General features: G+C 42.0%; 1 protein-coding gene across 1 annotated transcript in view; it reads right to left on the bottom strand.

Moving 5' to 3' along the window:
• Positions 1 to 15,321, bottom strand: part of CDH12 (cadherin 12) — a 241,364-nt gene that overhangs the window by 60,174 nt on the left and 165,869 nt on the right. The window contains exons 4-5 of the mRNA XM_035126166.2: positions 5,416 to 5,535; positions 417 to 584 (exon numbers count right to left, since the gene is read on the bottom strand). Of these exons, the coding sequence (XP_034982057.2) occupies positions 417 to 584; positions 5,416 to 5,535 (288 nt within the window). The remainder of the gene's footprint in view (positions 1 to 416; positions 585 to 5,415; positions 5,536 to 15,321) is intronic.

The raw sequence follows: 15,321 nt of genomic DNA, 5'->3' as shown, positions 1-15,321 counted from the left end.
TTAAGGAATCTCCAGTAAGCATTTCAGAGCCAATCTAGAAACAGTTTCACTCACCACAAAACTGAGATTAGCTTCCTTACCCAGCTGTTTCATTTAAAGAAGACTTGCACAACCTGGTAGCTTCTGAATGTTTTGGGCTCCAGCTCCCATCAGCTCTGGCCAGTGTGGTCAATGGTCTAGTGATGGCCTTGACTCATACAATGTTGCAACAGATAATGCATTGGGGCAGGGGCAAGGGGAATACAATGTCTAGACCAGCTGTCCGCTGGCAAAAAAACTGTCTTAATGTCATGCTATAAATTGACCCATGTGGAACCATGCTCCCATAGCACAAGTCATTTGGAACATTCACCAGAGTGATATAATAAATACAACCATTTTCATCTAGAATGTTACTCATAGGTGATAGAACTTACTCTTGGGAAATCTGGGTGGATTGTCATTGACATCAGTGAGAGTGATGTTCACTGTCGTAGTTCCAGCCAGTCCTCCAAGCTGCCCTCCCATGTCCTTGGCCTGAATGAGGACCTGATATTGCTCTTTGACTTCTCTGTCCATGTTTGGCAAGGCCGTTCTTATAACACCTTTTAAAAGAAACAAAATGAAGTTTCTATGTGAGGTAGCAGAACATTTACGAGACAGAATACTGTACCCACGGCATCATAGCATTGCTTGGCACTGAACAGTGTCCACAGAAAATGAACATTAATTGGATGCATACCACTCTTATGCTAGTAGACTATAAAATAAGAGCTTTTTAAAAAACAAAAACAAAAAAAACTATTTAAATTGGGGGAGGGGGGCACCATTAGGTGTGTTTTGTTTGTTTGGTAATAATCAGAAGTACTTTTCAAGGGAGGGCATATAGAAAAGGTAGGGAATCTATGCCAGTGACAAAACATGGCTCCTCAGCCCTCCCCATACATGACATCAAGTATGGGGCAAGTAAGAGGGGTTCAAAGGAACAAGTGAAAGCTGAAAGTGGACTCCTGAATGTTCCTTTTGCTGTAGCATAGTACACTCTCAACCACACATCAGCTGATGCATGGTAGCAGCATTCCTTGCTGAAAGAGGAGAAAGCAGTTTCCTCCCCTACCCCATTCATCTGCCCAACAAAATCTCTTTGCCCCTTTCCACCAAAATCTGGGCTTTGCCTACAACTAAGTCAGCCTGGAAATATAATGTCTGGTGAATTCAATCAATACATGCACCAAACCAGTATTTCCCAAACTTGGGGGTCTCCAGCTGTTTTTGGACTACAACCCCCATCATCCCTAGCTAGCAGGACCGGTGGTCAGGGTGATGGGAATTGTAGTCAAAAAACAACAGGAGGCCCAAGTTTGGGAAACACTGCACTAAACAAAAGCAATTAAATAAACAAATCGAACATCAGATCTTCGTTATACACCTTTAGGTGCCAGAGTAGACCCATTGTAATTAATAACCATGACTAACATAGGGCCATTAATTCCAATTAATCTACTCTGAGTATGAGTTAGTGGAATACAAACCATACTGCTGATCATCTGTACACGCTAAAATAATTAAATCTAATTGCTCTGATCCATGGGGTCACGAAGAGCCAGTCATGACTAAATGACTAAACAACAACCAATCACTCTGAAGGCACGAGTGGTGTTATTGTTTGTGATCTGACAGCCACTATCAGGCCTTTTAGACTTTAAGAATCACAATGTAGTACACATTTGCAAACGTCATCATCTAGGAATCCCTGTTTCCATTATATGCACATGGCCAGGTTCTTGGAACTATCAATGTATAAAATCATGATTCTTCAAAAGCAGGTGGTGGGATCTGAAGCTGCACCCCAATACTACAGATGTGTGAATGTTCTGTCTCGAGAAAGGGTGAGTACTTCTCCTTTCTATGGCCTCCCACCTGCTGTCCCCCTGGATTCTTGGGCAAGCTTCCCAACAGAAGAACAGAGAAGTAGCTGACTTGTATAGGGAATACAGGGGAAAGCCACCCATGAGATTTTTGGATTCCAGCTAGGGTTCTGCGGGCTTATGGCCAGTTAAAACCTCTGCTTCCATACCAGGAACCCGCTCAAGTTCCTTAGCTAGTGATATAGCAGCTCTGGGCTCAACCAGTTCATCTATCTCTGTCTGTGAGCTTGAGGCAGAGGAGAAGCTTATATAAAGAACAGGAAAGGAAAGCGATCAGTCCCAATGGGGAGTAGTGGAGAAAGGCAAATCACTGGTAAAGCTACCTGGACCCCAGAAGGATAATGGCTTTCAGATAGGGCTATTGTGGTTTAAGGAGAAGTAGATTGAATAAGCTCCCGTGCTTTGAGACCACCCATATCCAATGACCATGGCATTTTTTCAGTGTGAAAACCCCCAGCTTCTGAGTTAATATAATTAATGAAGGTGGCACTGAGAACAAAAGCAGAAAGAAGCAGAGCAGGGGATCCTGGGGAAATCTTTGTTGTCATCATTCATCTCATCCAGAAACTTTATATAACACACGTATAGCCTGGATTTTAACACCTCTGTATTGTCAGCGAGATCTAATTAAAAGAAGAACATTAAAGGAGGTGATTTTTATCCCCTGGAGCCCGAGGAAGGGGGAAAAAACACACACATCCTCATCCTAATTTAAAAAGTAAACTCTCTGATTCACACTTGCGATATCATCTTTTGTTAAAACAGGGTATATTTGACAGAGGACATGACCTCTAGAGCGCCTGCACTGACAGTGTTATGCTGTTTCCACCTCCAGTCATTGATTAGCCAGGAAGCCAGGGTCTTTAATACTCCATCTGACATTCAAGGAGAGGTTTGCAGGGAAAAGAAATTCCATTTGCAGAAAGGGGGAAGGCAGGCAGGCAAGCTCTTTCTTACGTTGCATTCAAGGCACACAATTGGCAGAATTTAGTGCAGAGCATTTTGGTTAAGTCATTGAATTATTAAATACAGAAGCAGGAGTGACATTTCGGAACACAGGGCAAGATATGCAATTAACTGTCATCCTGTCCCAGGAGCATTTCTGGGTCCCTCTACCAGCACATCTAGTGGACTCTGAACAACAGCCTGACATTATTGCTTGTCTCCCATCCTCCAGGCCAGACAAATGCCAAAAGCAAGCAGCTGGGGAAAGGCAGGTTTCCCACTGAACACCAATGTTCATTAAAATCTTGGTTTGTTCCAGATTAATAAACATTTCCTGTATCATCCAAGCAGTACTATACACATGCTCAGAAGATCCTAGCTAAAACTCATGTGCAGAATATAGCTTGCTGGAAATTTGGCTCAGAGTAAGATTAAACCAGATTAACAGGGGGGGGGGATATCACCATACATTGAGCTTTCATATTATATTAAACCTTTTGTCTATATTTGGATAGCACAGTAAATTAAGCTTTATCATGATAGGAATGAGCCTGAAGTTCATGCATTCTCCTTTCCATCTCCCATTCCAGTTCTGCCACGAAGATGAACTTAATCTTTTGCTTAATCTTAACTATGGTTTGTTGAAAGAAGTCAGCTTCATAACCGCATACCCTCCAATATTTGTCCAAGGAAATAGGAACATCCTATTCTATAAGAAGAAAAATATTTATACCCCACCCATCTGACTGGGTTGTCACAGCCACTCTGGCTGGCTTCCAACATATTTAAAAACATAATGAAACATTAAAGTTTCCCTATACAGGGCTGCCTTCAGATGGCTCAAGGTTCGGATAACTCCAGACCCTCCAAAATTCCTCCCATGAAAAAAGTGATGTCCTAAGGAAAAGCGGGACATTCTGCGATCAAATCAGAAACTGGAATGGATTCTGTAAATCTGGGACTGTCCGTGGAAAACAGGGACAATTGGAGGGTCTGTAACCCACAGTTTAAAGTGGCTTGTTTCAAACAACCCATGCATAAAGTAACCACAGTGTGTTGGATTGGCATAATATAACCAACTGTGGTTAATCAAAATAAGAAATTAAGGCTCCCAAATGCCTCCTCCCAGCCATGCTGAAGGGGTGGGGTGGCACAGAAGCCTGAGGCTTGCCATTGTTCATTTGCATCACAGTAAACCTTTGTTTAATATGTTGTCCCAATGTAGCATTTGGAGTTGGTCTGCTATATAAGCCACAGTAGAATTCTGAGGTGCATCTCTTTGAGAAGTCAGATTCAAATTGCTGACGCATAAATGTTTAATCAGAAGATGGGGGGGGGGTTGTACACAGAAACCTAGCATGTCAGGGTGGTTACCCTCTTCCCCGACATGCTAGTTTTCCATTTCAATGGGTCTTTTATACAGGGAAATATTTAAACTTGTGATTCCAGCCCTTATCTGCTGGAAATGATACAATTCAGCAAGATGTGCACCAATTTTGAAAACAGCTATTATGTTTCAATAAGGCGGCATGGGGATTGTGTTTATTATGTAGCAATCACAATATTTGGGAGGTGGGGGTGGGGAAGGCATTCACAGGGGAGAAGCGGCATACAGGAGGTCTCCCACCTAACTTGCTATGAAGTTGCTTAGGATTGCAACTCGAGTCAGGGACATCTATAACAAATAGTCAGCTGTTATCTGGTATAAAGCAACCTTAAATGTTTAAGTGATTGGCGAATTGGTGCAATAACTTAGTCGTATAACAGTGGTTGGAAATCAGAATTGCATGGGTGCCATTCTACCTGTGAAATTATTTTTGTGAAGTGGCTCACACAGATGTGTCAATTTAAAACATGGTAACTGCACCCATTTTTTGAACTTTTGTGGGCAGCATTTGAAGAATTATTTATTTATAAATTCTAATGGAAAGTGACCCAGTCCACAATGCTTGGACTAATGAATGGCTCAGAATGCACTCATCCTCCAGATCTCATGTGCTGAATTTTGCAATGCAGTTCTTGGCACAGAAAAGTACCCAAATACATATAAAATAAAAATCTTTAGACATGCATATTTCTGTAAGAAAATACATCCAGAAATATATTTTTGAAAATGCATTTATATGTGTGTTTTCTTTTTTGTGGTAATCACCCAGGATAATGCCAAAACAAACAAACAAACAAAAAAAAAACAGTGAACAGCCTTATGAATTAACACATGGGAAACTGGCATGGACTGTGAAGTGGCTGATCCATCCGTCCCTTACCAAAATCACCTGGAAGCTGTTTTACAAAATTTCCCATATGGAACACTGCCTGTTCATTTCTTTGATAGACCTTTATTTTGATTCAGCAGAGCAATCCTTACATTTGTTGAATTCTGAAAAGGCAATGCTACTTACCTTGTGCTAATGGGAAACAGCTGATGCTTTCCTACAAACAATAATACTGTCACCTTTTCTTCCACTGTAATCGGATAAAGACTGTCCAGGTGGGCATCTAATCAGTTTGATATTTGAAAGTGGGAAGCAATACTATTCTCCCTGGCAAATATGTTCATTACCTGTCTTGGGATCAATGGAGAAATATGGCTGTCCCTGAAGGATGCTGTAAACCACTCTGGCACTGTTTCCATAGGTCGGGTCATCAGCATCGGTTGCCTTGACCTGTAGCACATATGCCCCTAAGAAAAGGTGAAAAGAGGGAGAGAAAAAATAGCTTCATTTAGTACCGTATTGCCCCAAATATAAGCCACACCTGAAAATAAACCACACCTTTAAAATTGGGGGGGGGGAGAGAGAGAGAAATAAGACAATACCCGAATATAAGCCGCTTCCCTAAAATTCTGCAGGCACTCACACCTATTCCATTTTACTGCATGTCTGTTTCAGCAGCGATATCATAAAAGTCAATTTTTGTACGGTTGCGAATTTAAGCAGCACTTTAACTTTTTCACAGTCGTAATTTAGAAAAAAACCATGCGGTTTATATTCGGGCCAATGCGGTAAAATAGTTTCACTCCTGTGGATCTAGTTTTTTGGATGAAGTGATCAAGCTGTACGCTCAAGGTATGCTTAAAACAAGCTTAAATACAAAAGGGTCAAAGCAGATCAATGAGCACAAGAACACCCCTGTTGGATCAGACTGAGGACCCATTTAGTACAGCATCCCTTTCTCACATTGGCCAGCCAGATGGTATGGGAAGCCTGCAGGCAGGACCTACGTGTAAACAGCACTCTCCCAGCAAATGGCATTCAGAGGCACATCCCCTCTGATCATGGAGGCAGCAGGTAGTCTACATGAGCAGTAGACATCATTATCTTATCCTCTATTAGCGCTTCCCTCATTTCCTTTGTAAAAGCTGCAGAATGCCTGGTTACTGATAGATGCTGGGAGTGCAAACTGTTTGAGTCAACGACTGTGTTGTCTTAGGGTTAAATGCTAAAACTTACATGCTGGCAGTGGGCGGGGCAGGAATGAAAGGTGGGTGGGGCACCTCTTTTGTCTCTCTCTGCAAACCCCTCCCCTCCATGGTGTTTCCCATCTTACCACTTGAATGAAAGACCAAGGTAGCCCTAGGGCAGGCACAGGCAAACTCCGGCCCTCCAGATGTTCGGGATTACAATTCCCATCATCCCTGACCACTGGGGATGATGGGAATTGTAGTCCCAAACATCTGGAGGGCCGGAGTTTGCCTATGCCTACCCTAGGGCCACAAATTGTTCCACTGGCTTAAGGGCTTGGTGTTGTGTAGGTAGAGGCAGTTAAGGGGTGCTCCTGAGATCGACCAAGCCCACCTTCCCCTAAGGCTCACTCATCTTGCCACACTACAACTTCCTACAATATACACCTTCAACCTTTCAACTGGGTATGAGTAGATACTCTGGAGGAGACATCTATTGACAACTGAATACATTTTCCCAACTGCACTTGGCCAAGCCAAGGTTGGGGTGACAGAAAGGAACTGACTCAGAGTGGTCTATTCAGAACATCATAGAGTTAACAGGTGGGGGAATAACCTGCCATTCTATACATCTTTAAGGAACTTCAGGTGGGATGCAACAAGTGGCATTCGTGTTCTGTAATGATGTACATTTCTGATATTCACTAGTTGTGCCAGAGTATAAAATCTGGCCATTCCGCATTAACTTTCCTCTTAAAACTGCAGGGTGTTCTTCTTCTTATTCATATGGTTGCTCTAAAAATGTAACACTTGCAATGGTAATATTGCCAAATATAGCAGGCTGTCACCCCAAAAAGGAACAGCCTGTCCTTATTTCTGTATTCCAGCAAAATCAATCAACATCCATCCACCTTGCTGCCTTGCCCTCAACTTCTGTGCTTTTTTCCCCCCCTTGAAGAACTGCAAAGGAGATTTAAGGATTCGGTATATTGCAATTCAGATCAGGAAGGCCTTAGATGCAGACTGCATTTTCCTGACCTGTCATTGGCAAAGCCTTATGACCGTGAAAGTATATGGAGCATCTGTAAAGAGAGATGCTGACATTGCCTGTCTTTTAGGGGAGGGGAAAATTACCAATTATGTGCTGTAAAGATAAACTCCTGAAGTTGATTCCTCCATAAGTAATATGAGAAAGAAATATTTGACCTAGAGAAGAGCTTTTTTCTAACTTGCTACATTTGTGTCTGGGCTGCCCCTGATAACAGGATGAGCTTGCTGGCTCCATCAATATCTCAGCTGTTAGAAAGAGCATTCCCATCTCCTGCTATACATTCCTGAAAAATGTATATATCTTCTCTTCTCCAACTGTCTGAAGTAACATTCTTCACATAAGCAGTCCGGCCAATTTTTTAAATGAATAATAGCAAGTCAGGATTTTATTTATACATGTGCTATACATGTCAGAGAGGTGTATACACACACACACACACACACACACACACACACACACACACACAATGGCAAGAAAATGTATTTGTGTTTTGTGCAGGCCCATCTAGTACCAGAAATGATATTTGCAAGCATGAAAAATTAGATGTATTTTTGAAAATCTCAATTCCAAGTTATGAATGAGGGGTTTTAAAAGTGAAAAGTAAACATGTTTCCTGATTGCAAAGTAAAAATGCTTTAAGTTATACCGGTGTGAGGGACAGAAGTTATAGACAGCCGCCTCCCATCTTATCCACAAGCTCTTCCCCAAGCGCAAGTGGGAGCGGGGAGGGGGATGTCTCTAGTGAGGAATCAGGAAGTAGGAGCCAGGGCTCGGGCAAGGTAGCTGAGCCAAGGCGCGGCTTGGGAACGGAAGGGGGAAGCAGGGAAGCCGCAGGAAGAAGACCGATCCCAGTGACCCCGGAATTGCGCAGGAAACGTCGTGGGCAGAGATTCAGTATCCCCAGGCAACTTTGCTGGAGGAAAACGCGGGAATCTCCATTCGGAGGTTCTGCACCCGACTGACAACATGTACATAGCACTGTTTCAGCACTGTAAATAGACTGCACTAAATAAAAGGATAATATGCAGAGCTGTGAGGAGTCGTTACTCTAGAGTAGCCACCAGCACCACTGTGACAACCGGTATTATGTTTCTCAATTGTTTTTATTTTCAAACATGAAATCTCATAACTGTTAAATGTTAAATACCAATAACCATCTCATGTTCCTGCTAGAATTCTTCCCCCCGCCACATTATCATTGTCAAAACCTAACTAGTGTTAAAAATGAATGCATGCCAACCATCAATTATGACAAACCATCTATGCTATTTACCAATGGCATATGCCATATGCCAACTTTTAAAACCATTTCAAGCTATTTTCTGGGAAACCTTGGTTCGGCAGAAGTTTATCAAGGGATTATTCAAGAAGAACAGCTAAACAACATCAGTTGCATCCAACAACTGATCTTCCTCTGCAATGCACAGACAATATTCAGAAAATCCAAAATTAGGTGAAGATGCAGCTCACCAGCAGAGCTCCATGCATGCAAAAGGTCCCAATCCCTGACATCTTGGTGTAGGGCTGGGGAAGAATCTGGTTAAAGGCCTTAGAGAGCCTCTGCCGGTCAGCAGAGATACTGAGTTGGATGGACTCATGGCTTATGACAGTTTCATCCTACACTTTCTAATATTCAGCATCCAAATCCAAAAAGGGATAATTTTCTCTTTTTAAATCTCTGACTAGCATCAATTCATTTCCTAATATTATAAGAGCAACATTATTTTATATATATCACTCATCCAGCCTTGGTTTAAGAGACATTTCATCACGATATGGCATAGGAACACTTTGAACAAATTTAAATGACAAAGAGAACCTGCTTCTAATCTGGCATAACACTGATTGGTACCATGAATCAGATATCAAAATCCTCTTATAGTGCAGTCCTAACTACACCTAAAGATAAAGGTAAAGGGACCCCTGACCGTTAGGTCCAGTCACAGACGACTCTGGGGTTGCGGCACTCATCTCGCTCTATAGGCCGAGGAAGCCGGCATTTGTTCACAGACAGCTTCCAGGTCATGTGGCCAGCATGACTAAGCCGCATCTGACAAAACTAGAGCAGCACACGGAAACGCCATTTACCTTCCCGCTGGAGCAGTACCTATTTATCTACTTGCACTTTGATGTACTTTTGAACTGCTAGGTTGGCAGGAGCTGGGACCAAGCAATGGGAGCTCACCCTGTCGTGGGGATTCGAACCGCCGACCTTCCGATCGGCAAGCCCTAGGTAAATCTCATATGCATCTCACATACATACATACCATGCATCATACAGTTTGGAGGATAGAAGGCAACCACAGGTAAAAAATAAAGTAAAATTGCATGCTACATCCCTGTCCTAGATAGTGAGAAGGGTAAATCAAGACATAATTGCTTTCTAGGAGTCGTCTCATGACTTTTCTGCCAGAGATACTACTCTATAATAGCTCCATTGCATTACAAATCATTAAGATTTATTTCTTCCTTTTCATGGGTGGTAGAGGGTTTTTTTTGGGGGGGGGACCCAAAATCTCCCTCCCAAGACTTTTTTTTTCTAAAAAAATTAACTTTTTATACAGTTCTGCCATGCTCAAGAAACTTAACTTTTTGGAAAAAGATGAAAAATCACAAGCGAACCTAAAAATGATCCCATATAGGAACCTGCTGCCACACTTTGCAGTCAATGTGCATGGTTTTTCTCAATTGCAAATAAGGTTTTTACAATATTTATAAATTTAGTATTTATAAATAATCCACACCGGGGTGGGTTTTTTTAATTAAAAAATGCAGATTATGGTTATCTGGAAGTTTAGACAGTCTTCTGGCTTACCTAATGTTTATCATGTTTGCATGACTAAAGGAAATGCATTAGTTCAAAATAGCAGCTAATAGGCTGTACCCAAAATGCATGTTAAAAAGACTTGTAGGGACAGAACAATTACCCCAAAAATATTGTAGCAGGAAGAAGCACACAACCTCATCAGCAAGTATATAAGTGCACAAGGGTTTGGATAACAGTGGAAGTTTTCTGACGGTGTTTGCTCAGCTTGCATTTTCAAATCCATGCTGTCAGTTTGCGTGACTGAAGAGGGGGCAGGAATGAAAAGGCTTCAAGATGAAAAACACACACACACAAAGACAGCTTCTAGTTGGACTCTTACTGATGTAAAGGAATAGCTGATTGAACATTAGTGTGGGAAGAAGTGCTGAAGCTCCCTGCCTATTATTAGGTGCCTCCATTGTTCTACCCCACAGGTGTGGGAACCTCTGGCCCATGGGTCAAATTTGGTCCACTAGGCTTCCCATTTGGTTTACTTGGTCATTTCCCCCCAAAACCACACCCACCTCCCCCACACTTGACATCATACATGACATGAGGTGGAGCAGGTAGAAGATGCAGTTTGATGCCTGTTGGATATTTGCTGGGCAGTAATTTTGGGGTTCCTAGTTTACTGCCATGGCACATGGGTAGCGCTGTGGTCTAAACCACTGAGCCTAGGGCTTGCCATTCAGAAGGTTGGGGTTCAAATCCTAATGTCAGGGTGAGCTCCCATTGCTCACTTACAGCTCCTACCAACCTAGCAGTTCAAAAGCACGTCAAAGTGCAAATAGATAAATAGGTACTGCTCCAGCGGGAAGCTAAACGGTGTTTCCATGCGCTGCTCTGGTTTCACCAGAAGCGGCTTAGTCATGCTGTCCACATGACCCGGAAAAACTGTCTGCGGACAAATGTTGGCTCCCTCGGCCAGTAAGGCGAGATGAGCACAGTAACCCCAGAGTCATTCATGACTAGACTTAACTGGGAGGGGTCCTTTACCTTTAGTTTACCGCCACTTAAGATGGAACAGTACAAAAAAGAGAAGCTCTGTCCAAACCCTTCCAAAGTAGATCTCTGATTTTAATACATGCCACATAAACAGCATCATCATTTGGCCTTCGGTGAAAAACAGTTTGATGAGCCTCTTCTCAATTCTCCTCCCTCCATCTCCAAAATGCAGCATCAGCTTCAAAATATCTGAAAAAGCTCCTCAGCAGAATGCCACAGAGGGGTGGAAGGGCTGTCACACTTAGTTTGAAGGGTGGGAACAGAAATAGACGGATGCCCAGCATTTGAACATTAATGCAGCTCGACAACCGTAATGTCACTCAGAACATGCAGCACTCATGGCCATCAGCCCCTGCCTTTCAAAATCGGTAGCATCACCCAAAAAACAGGCAGAACAAGAGGACAGCCATGTGAAACATTTTCAAAGCCAATTTGCATACCGACTGATGCTTGCTCCTGGGTGGCTGTGTTGCCTTCAGAAAGCCAGGTGTGTGATAAAGAGACCTACGCATAGCATGACAAATGGCCTCCCAGAAATTGGACACGACACGAGAGCTCAAGGAGAAGCTTGCCATAAAACCACGATCGCCACTCTAATATGCAAAGTTTCCGACATGCTGCACTTCTCATAGATTAGCACTGTGCACGACAAAAAGAATTGCAAGTCTCAGCAGTAGCTCGGAGCAGGTCAGAAGGAAACAGAGGTGTAAAGTAAATGGGATTTGTTTCTGAACAAGCCACACAAAGCAAGAAAAGTGACACCTCTAATTGCTCTAATTGACTAGTGGCCGATGTGAGAATGCTGTGCTATCTGATACACAAAACACTTTCTAATAAGAGTTGCTACAGAAATTGAGCCTAAAGAGGTAGTTTGAAGCAAATCTGGAGTGGCTGGGTGCTAAATACCTAAAAAATTGCAAGTGCTAAATACCTGAGGAATTCTGCGGACTCTAACTGAATTGCAAACAAGGAGAAATAAGACAGAAACAAGGAAGCTTCTCCCCATGAAAACAACAGAAGAATTTCAGAGCCCCAAAACTAAAAGCCCCAAGTAAGTTGCCCCACGTAAGTTCAAGGGCCAGTGACATTTCTCACTGAAGTTTTAAACCTCTCTGTGTTTTTTTTATTATCTTTTTACATTGTATTTTTTTACTAGCTTCTTACTGCAATTTGGAGAAGGGATTTTTAAGATCTAGCTCCGTGGTTGTTAATCTATTCTGGTAACAAAAAGGCCCCTGAGAATTAAAACTTTATATTATCTCTTACAATCAGCAGTGTATTTCATTGAAAAGATGATGATGATGATGATGATGATGATGATGATGATGATGTTGATGGTTTTCTTTAAAAAACAACAACCTTATATTTGAAATTTTGCAGCAGAAACCCAATCAATGCCAAGTAGCCAGAAAATTATTCTAATTGTTAGAAAGAAAGAAAGAAAGAAAGAAAGAAAGAAAGAAAGAAAGAAAGAAAGAAAGAAAGAAAGAAAGACACTTAGAGACTTGTGCAAATATAGGTGCTTTATAAAGAATTTTGAATGAATGAATATACTGTTTCCCCCTTTGTATTAAACATTTTAAGTGCTAAAGATATACAGCTATTGCACGCCCTGAAAGGTTAATGTGCCTTACAGTCTTCCCTAACCTGGTGTCCACCAACTCCCATTGTCTCTGACCATTGGCCATGCTGGCTCACACTGCTGATAAGAGCATTTTCTGATCAGTTGTCATTAGGGTTGCACTAGGTATCTGTTCTAGTAAACATGGTTATGGTTTTCAGATAAAATGCAAATTCCTTTATAATAAGGAATGCAACAGGAATACCAATATATCCTCAAATACTACCTGAACTAGTGTTGGAGCAACAGCCCAAGCTCCTTCCTTCCCAGCAAGACTGGGTTTACGCTTGATCTTCACTCCAGCACTGTCCATGGTGCTGAACAATCACTGGCAGCCATATGCCATGCCTGGCTAGTCCAGCTCCCAAGAACAGAAAAGAACCTACCACAATATTCCCCTTCACGCAACTATTAAAAGCCTCCTTTGGCTCTGGTCACTGATATTTTATACCACATATTAGTACAAATGAACTTTTAATTAAATATTTATTACCTGCCTTTCCATTATTCATCTTCAACATATGTTTGTGCCAATCGGAGAAACCTTAGCAAGTAGCCTCGTTGTTTCTTATAACTTGTTCACGACTACCCCCCCCCTTTCCCTTTCCCAGACCCATTAAGAATAAGACAAATTGTCAGGGAAGTAGGGAGTGAAAATGTATTGAGCTATGACAGACATACCCCACTAAAAACTTTATATTCTACCCTGATTCTCAGTGTGTAGCCATAATATCACAACCTCCTTTCCTTCAAACTGTGAGAATTATAGCACTGGCTATTAGTATCCCTTTACTACACGAAAATTGGCACTCCTCCTCATAAGAAACACAGGGTTTCCTACATTCAGAAGCTCCACACCAAATTAATACAATGTTTGGAAGTTTATTTCCTCAGTCATGGCCTTCTGTCACCAGGTGGCACTATTTTCCTTGCAGGCTTCTGAACTAGGATTACAAAAGGTCCTTAGTTCTTCCTCACACTCTGCATCAACACATTTTGTACACTTGTAGGCCCTATGTTGACTTATTTTTTATTATTGTTCGTCACTACAGTTTGGCTCTTCAACAATAGTTTTAAGTTCCACTAGGTCCCTCTCTCAGGCAAACTTTGTCACTTCCTTGAGCTCTTCAAGAAATGATTATGTCAAGCTTATTCAATGATAGTTGACGGGCTGCAACTTGGAGAAGGCACTTTTAAGATTCCAGTGTCATCCTTGCTAACAGTGCAAAAACTTTGTTGAAGAGGAAAAAGAGGCATGCCTCAAAATGGTACTGAAAAAGTTATGGAATTTTAAGAAAAATTATATGTTGCCCCAAACATCTTGTGCATTGCCCAAGAACTTTCCTTGTTGATGCAATAATTCATTGAGATATTTTAGATCAGGGGCTACAACGCCTTTTCTGCCCATGGGCAGAAAATGGTGACGCTGTTGTGGGCATGACATACACATCTTGCAATCAAACACACAGAACAAATTATTCTTCCCAACCTGATTTTCGCAAGGGGAGGGGACCCCATGCATGCCAGGGAATGCCTCTATGGCAGAGCCTGTTCTAAATGTTGTCTTACTAGAATAAATGTATTGACTTCCTGTGCAACTGAGAAATGTTTCTATTAAAATCCACACAGGACCCCCACCTATCCACAACTTCTGGATCATGGTGTGGAGAATTGGGGGGGGGGAGCAAGCATGGTTACTGCTGGGAGCCAGGTAAGTCTTCACTAATCCTGGAGGGTACATTCCACCATTTTAGGGGTAAATGATTGAAAAGCACTTTGGTAACCTACCCTAGAGTTGGCCATATGAAGATGCATCCTTGAATATATCCTTGCTCTTAGATTTGTCTTAAATAATTGAAAGTACCAGTTATACTTAGCAGCTCACATGTATTGTAAATAAATCCACAGAAAAGTGTAAGGACATAAGGAGAGCCTTGCTCGATCCACTTAGTCTAGCATTGTGTGTTCACAATGGCCAACCAGGTGCCTATGGAAAGCTTGTAAGCAGGATATGAGAACAATAGCACTCTCCTAGTCATGAGCCCAACAACTGGTATTCAAAGGCATATTCCCTTTGTTCTTGGTTGTAATATATTGCCATTCTAAATAGCAGACCACTTTTAAAACTGTCCATGTTTGTGGCCCTCACTGCATCTTGTGGTAACAAATTCCATCGTTTGTGTGAAGAAGTACCTCATTTTGCCTGTTCTGACCCACCTCATTAACAGTTCCATTGCTTGTTAGCAAATCAAATACTAACGTGTGTGTGTGTGTGTGTGTGTGTGTGTGTGTGTGTTAAAAAAATACTTGACTCATGCTAGAGGTGCCAACTTGGGTAAAATATTGGGGAGGGGACAAGTACCCTGCACAATCGTTCACAACACATGGCACACATACACCATTTTAATGGCAATGTCCATCACTTTTTTTTTTTTTGGCGGGGGGAGGCAGCCCCTCAAATGTTTTACTTGGGGGAGAGGGCGAAGTGACCTCAGCCCCTAGGAGTTGGTTCCTATGACTCCTTCTCCATCTTTATCCCTTTACCTTTAAAAATAAATAAATAAAAAGCAGGGACATATCAGT

Source organism: Zootoca vivipara, chromosome 8 (genome assembly GCF_963506605.1).
Source record: "Zootoca vivipara chromosome 8, rZooViv1.1, whole genome shotgun sequence".
NCBI lineage: Eukaryota > Metazoa > Chordata > Lepidosauria > Squamata > Lacertidae > Zootoca > Zootoca vivipara.
This window is presented reverse-complemented; position numbering and strand designations above follow the sequence as displayed.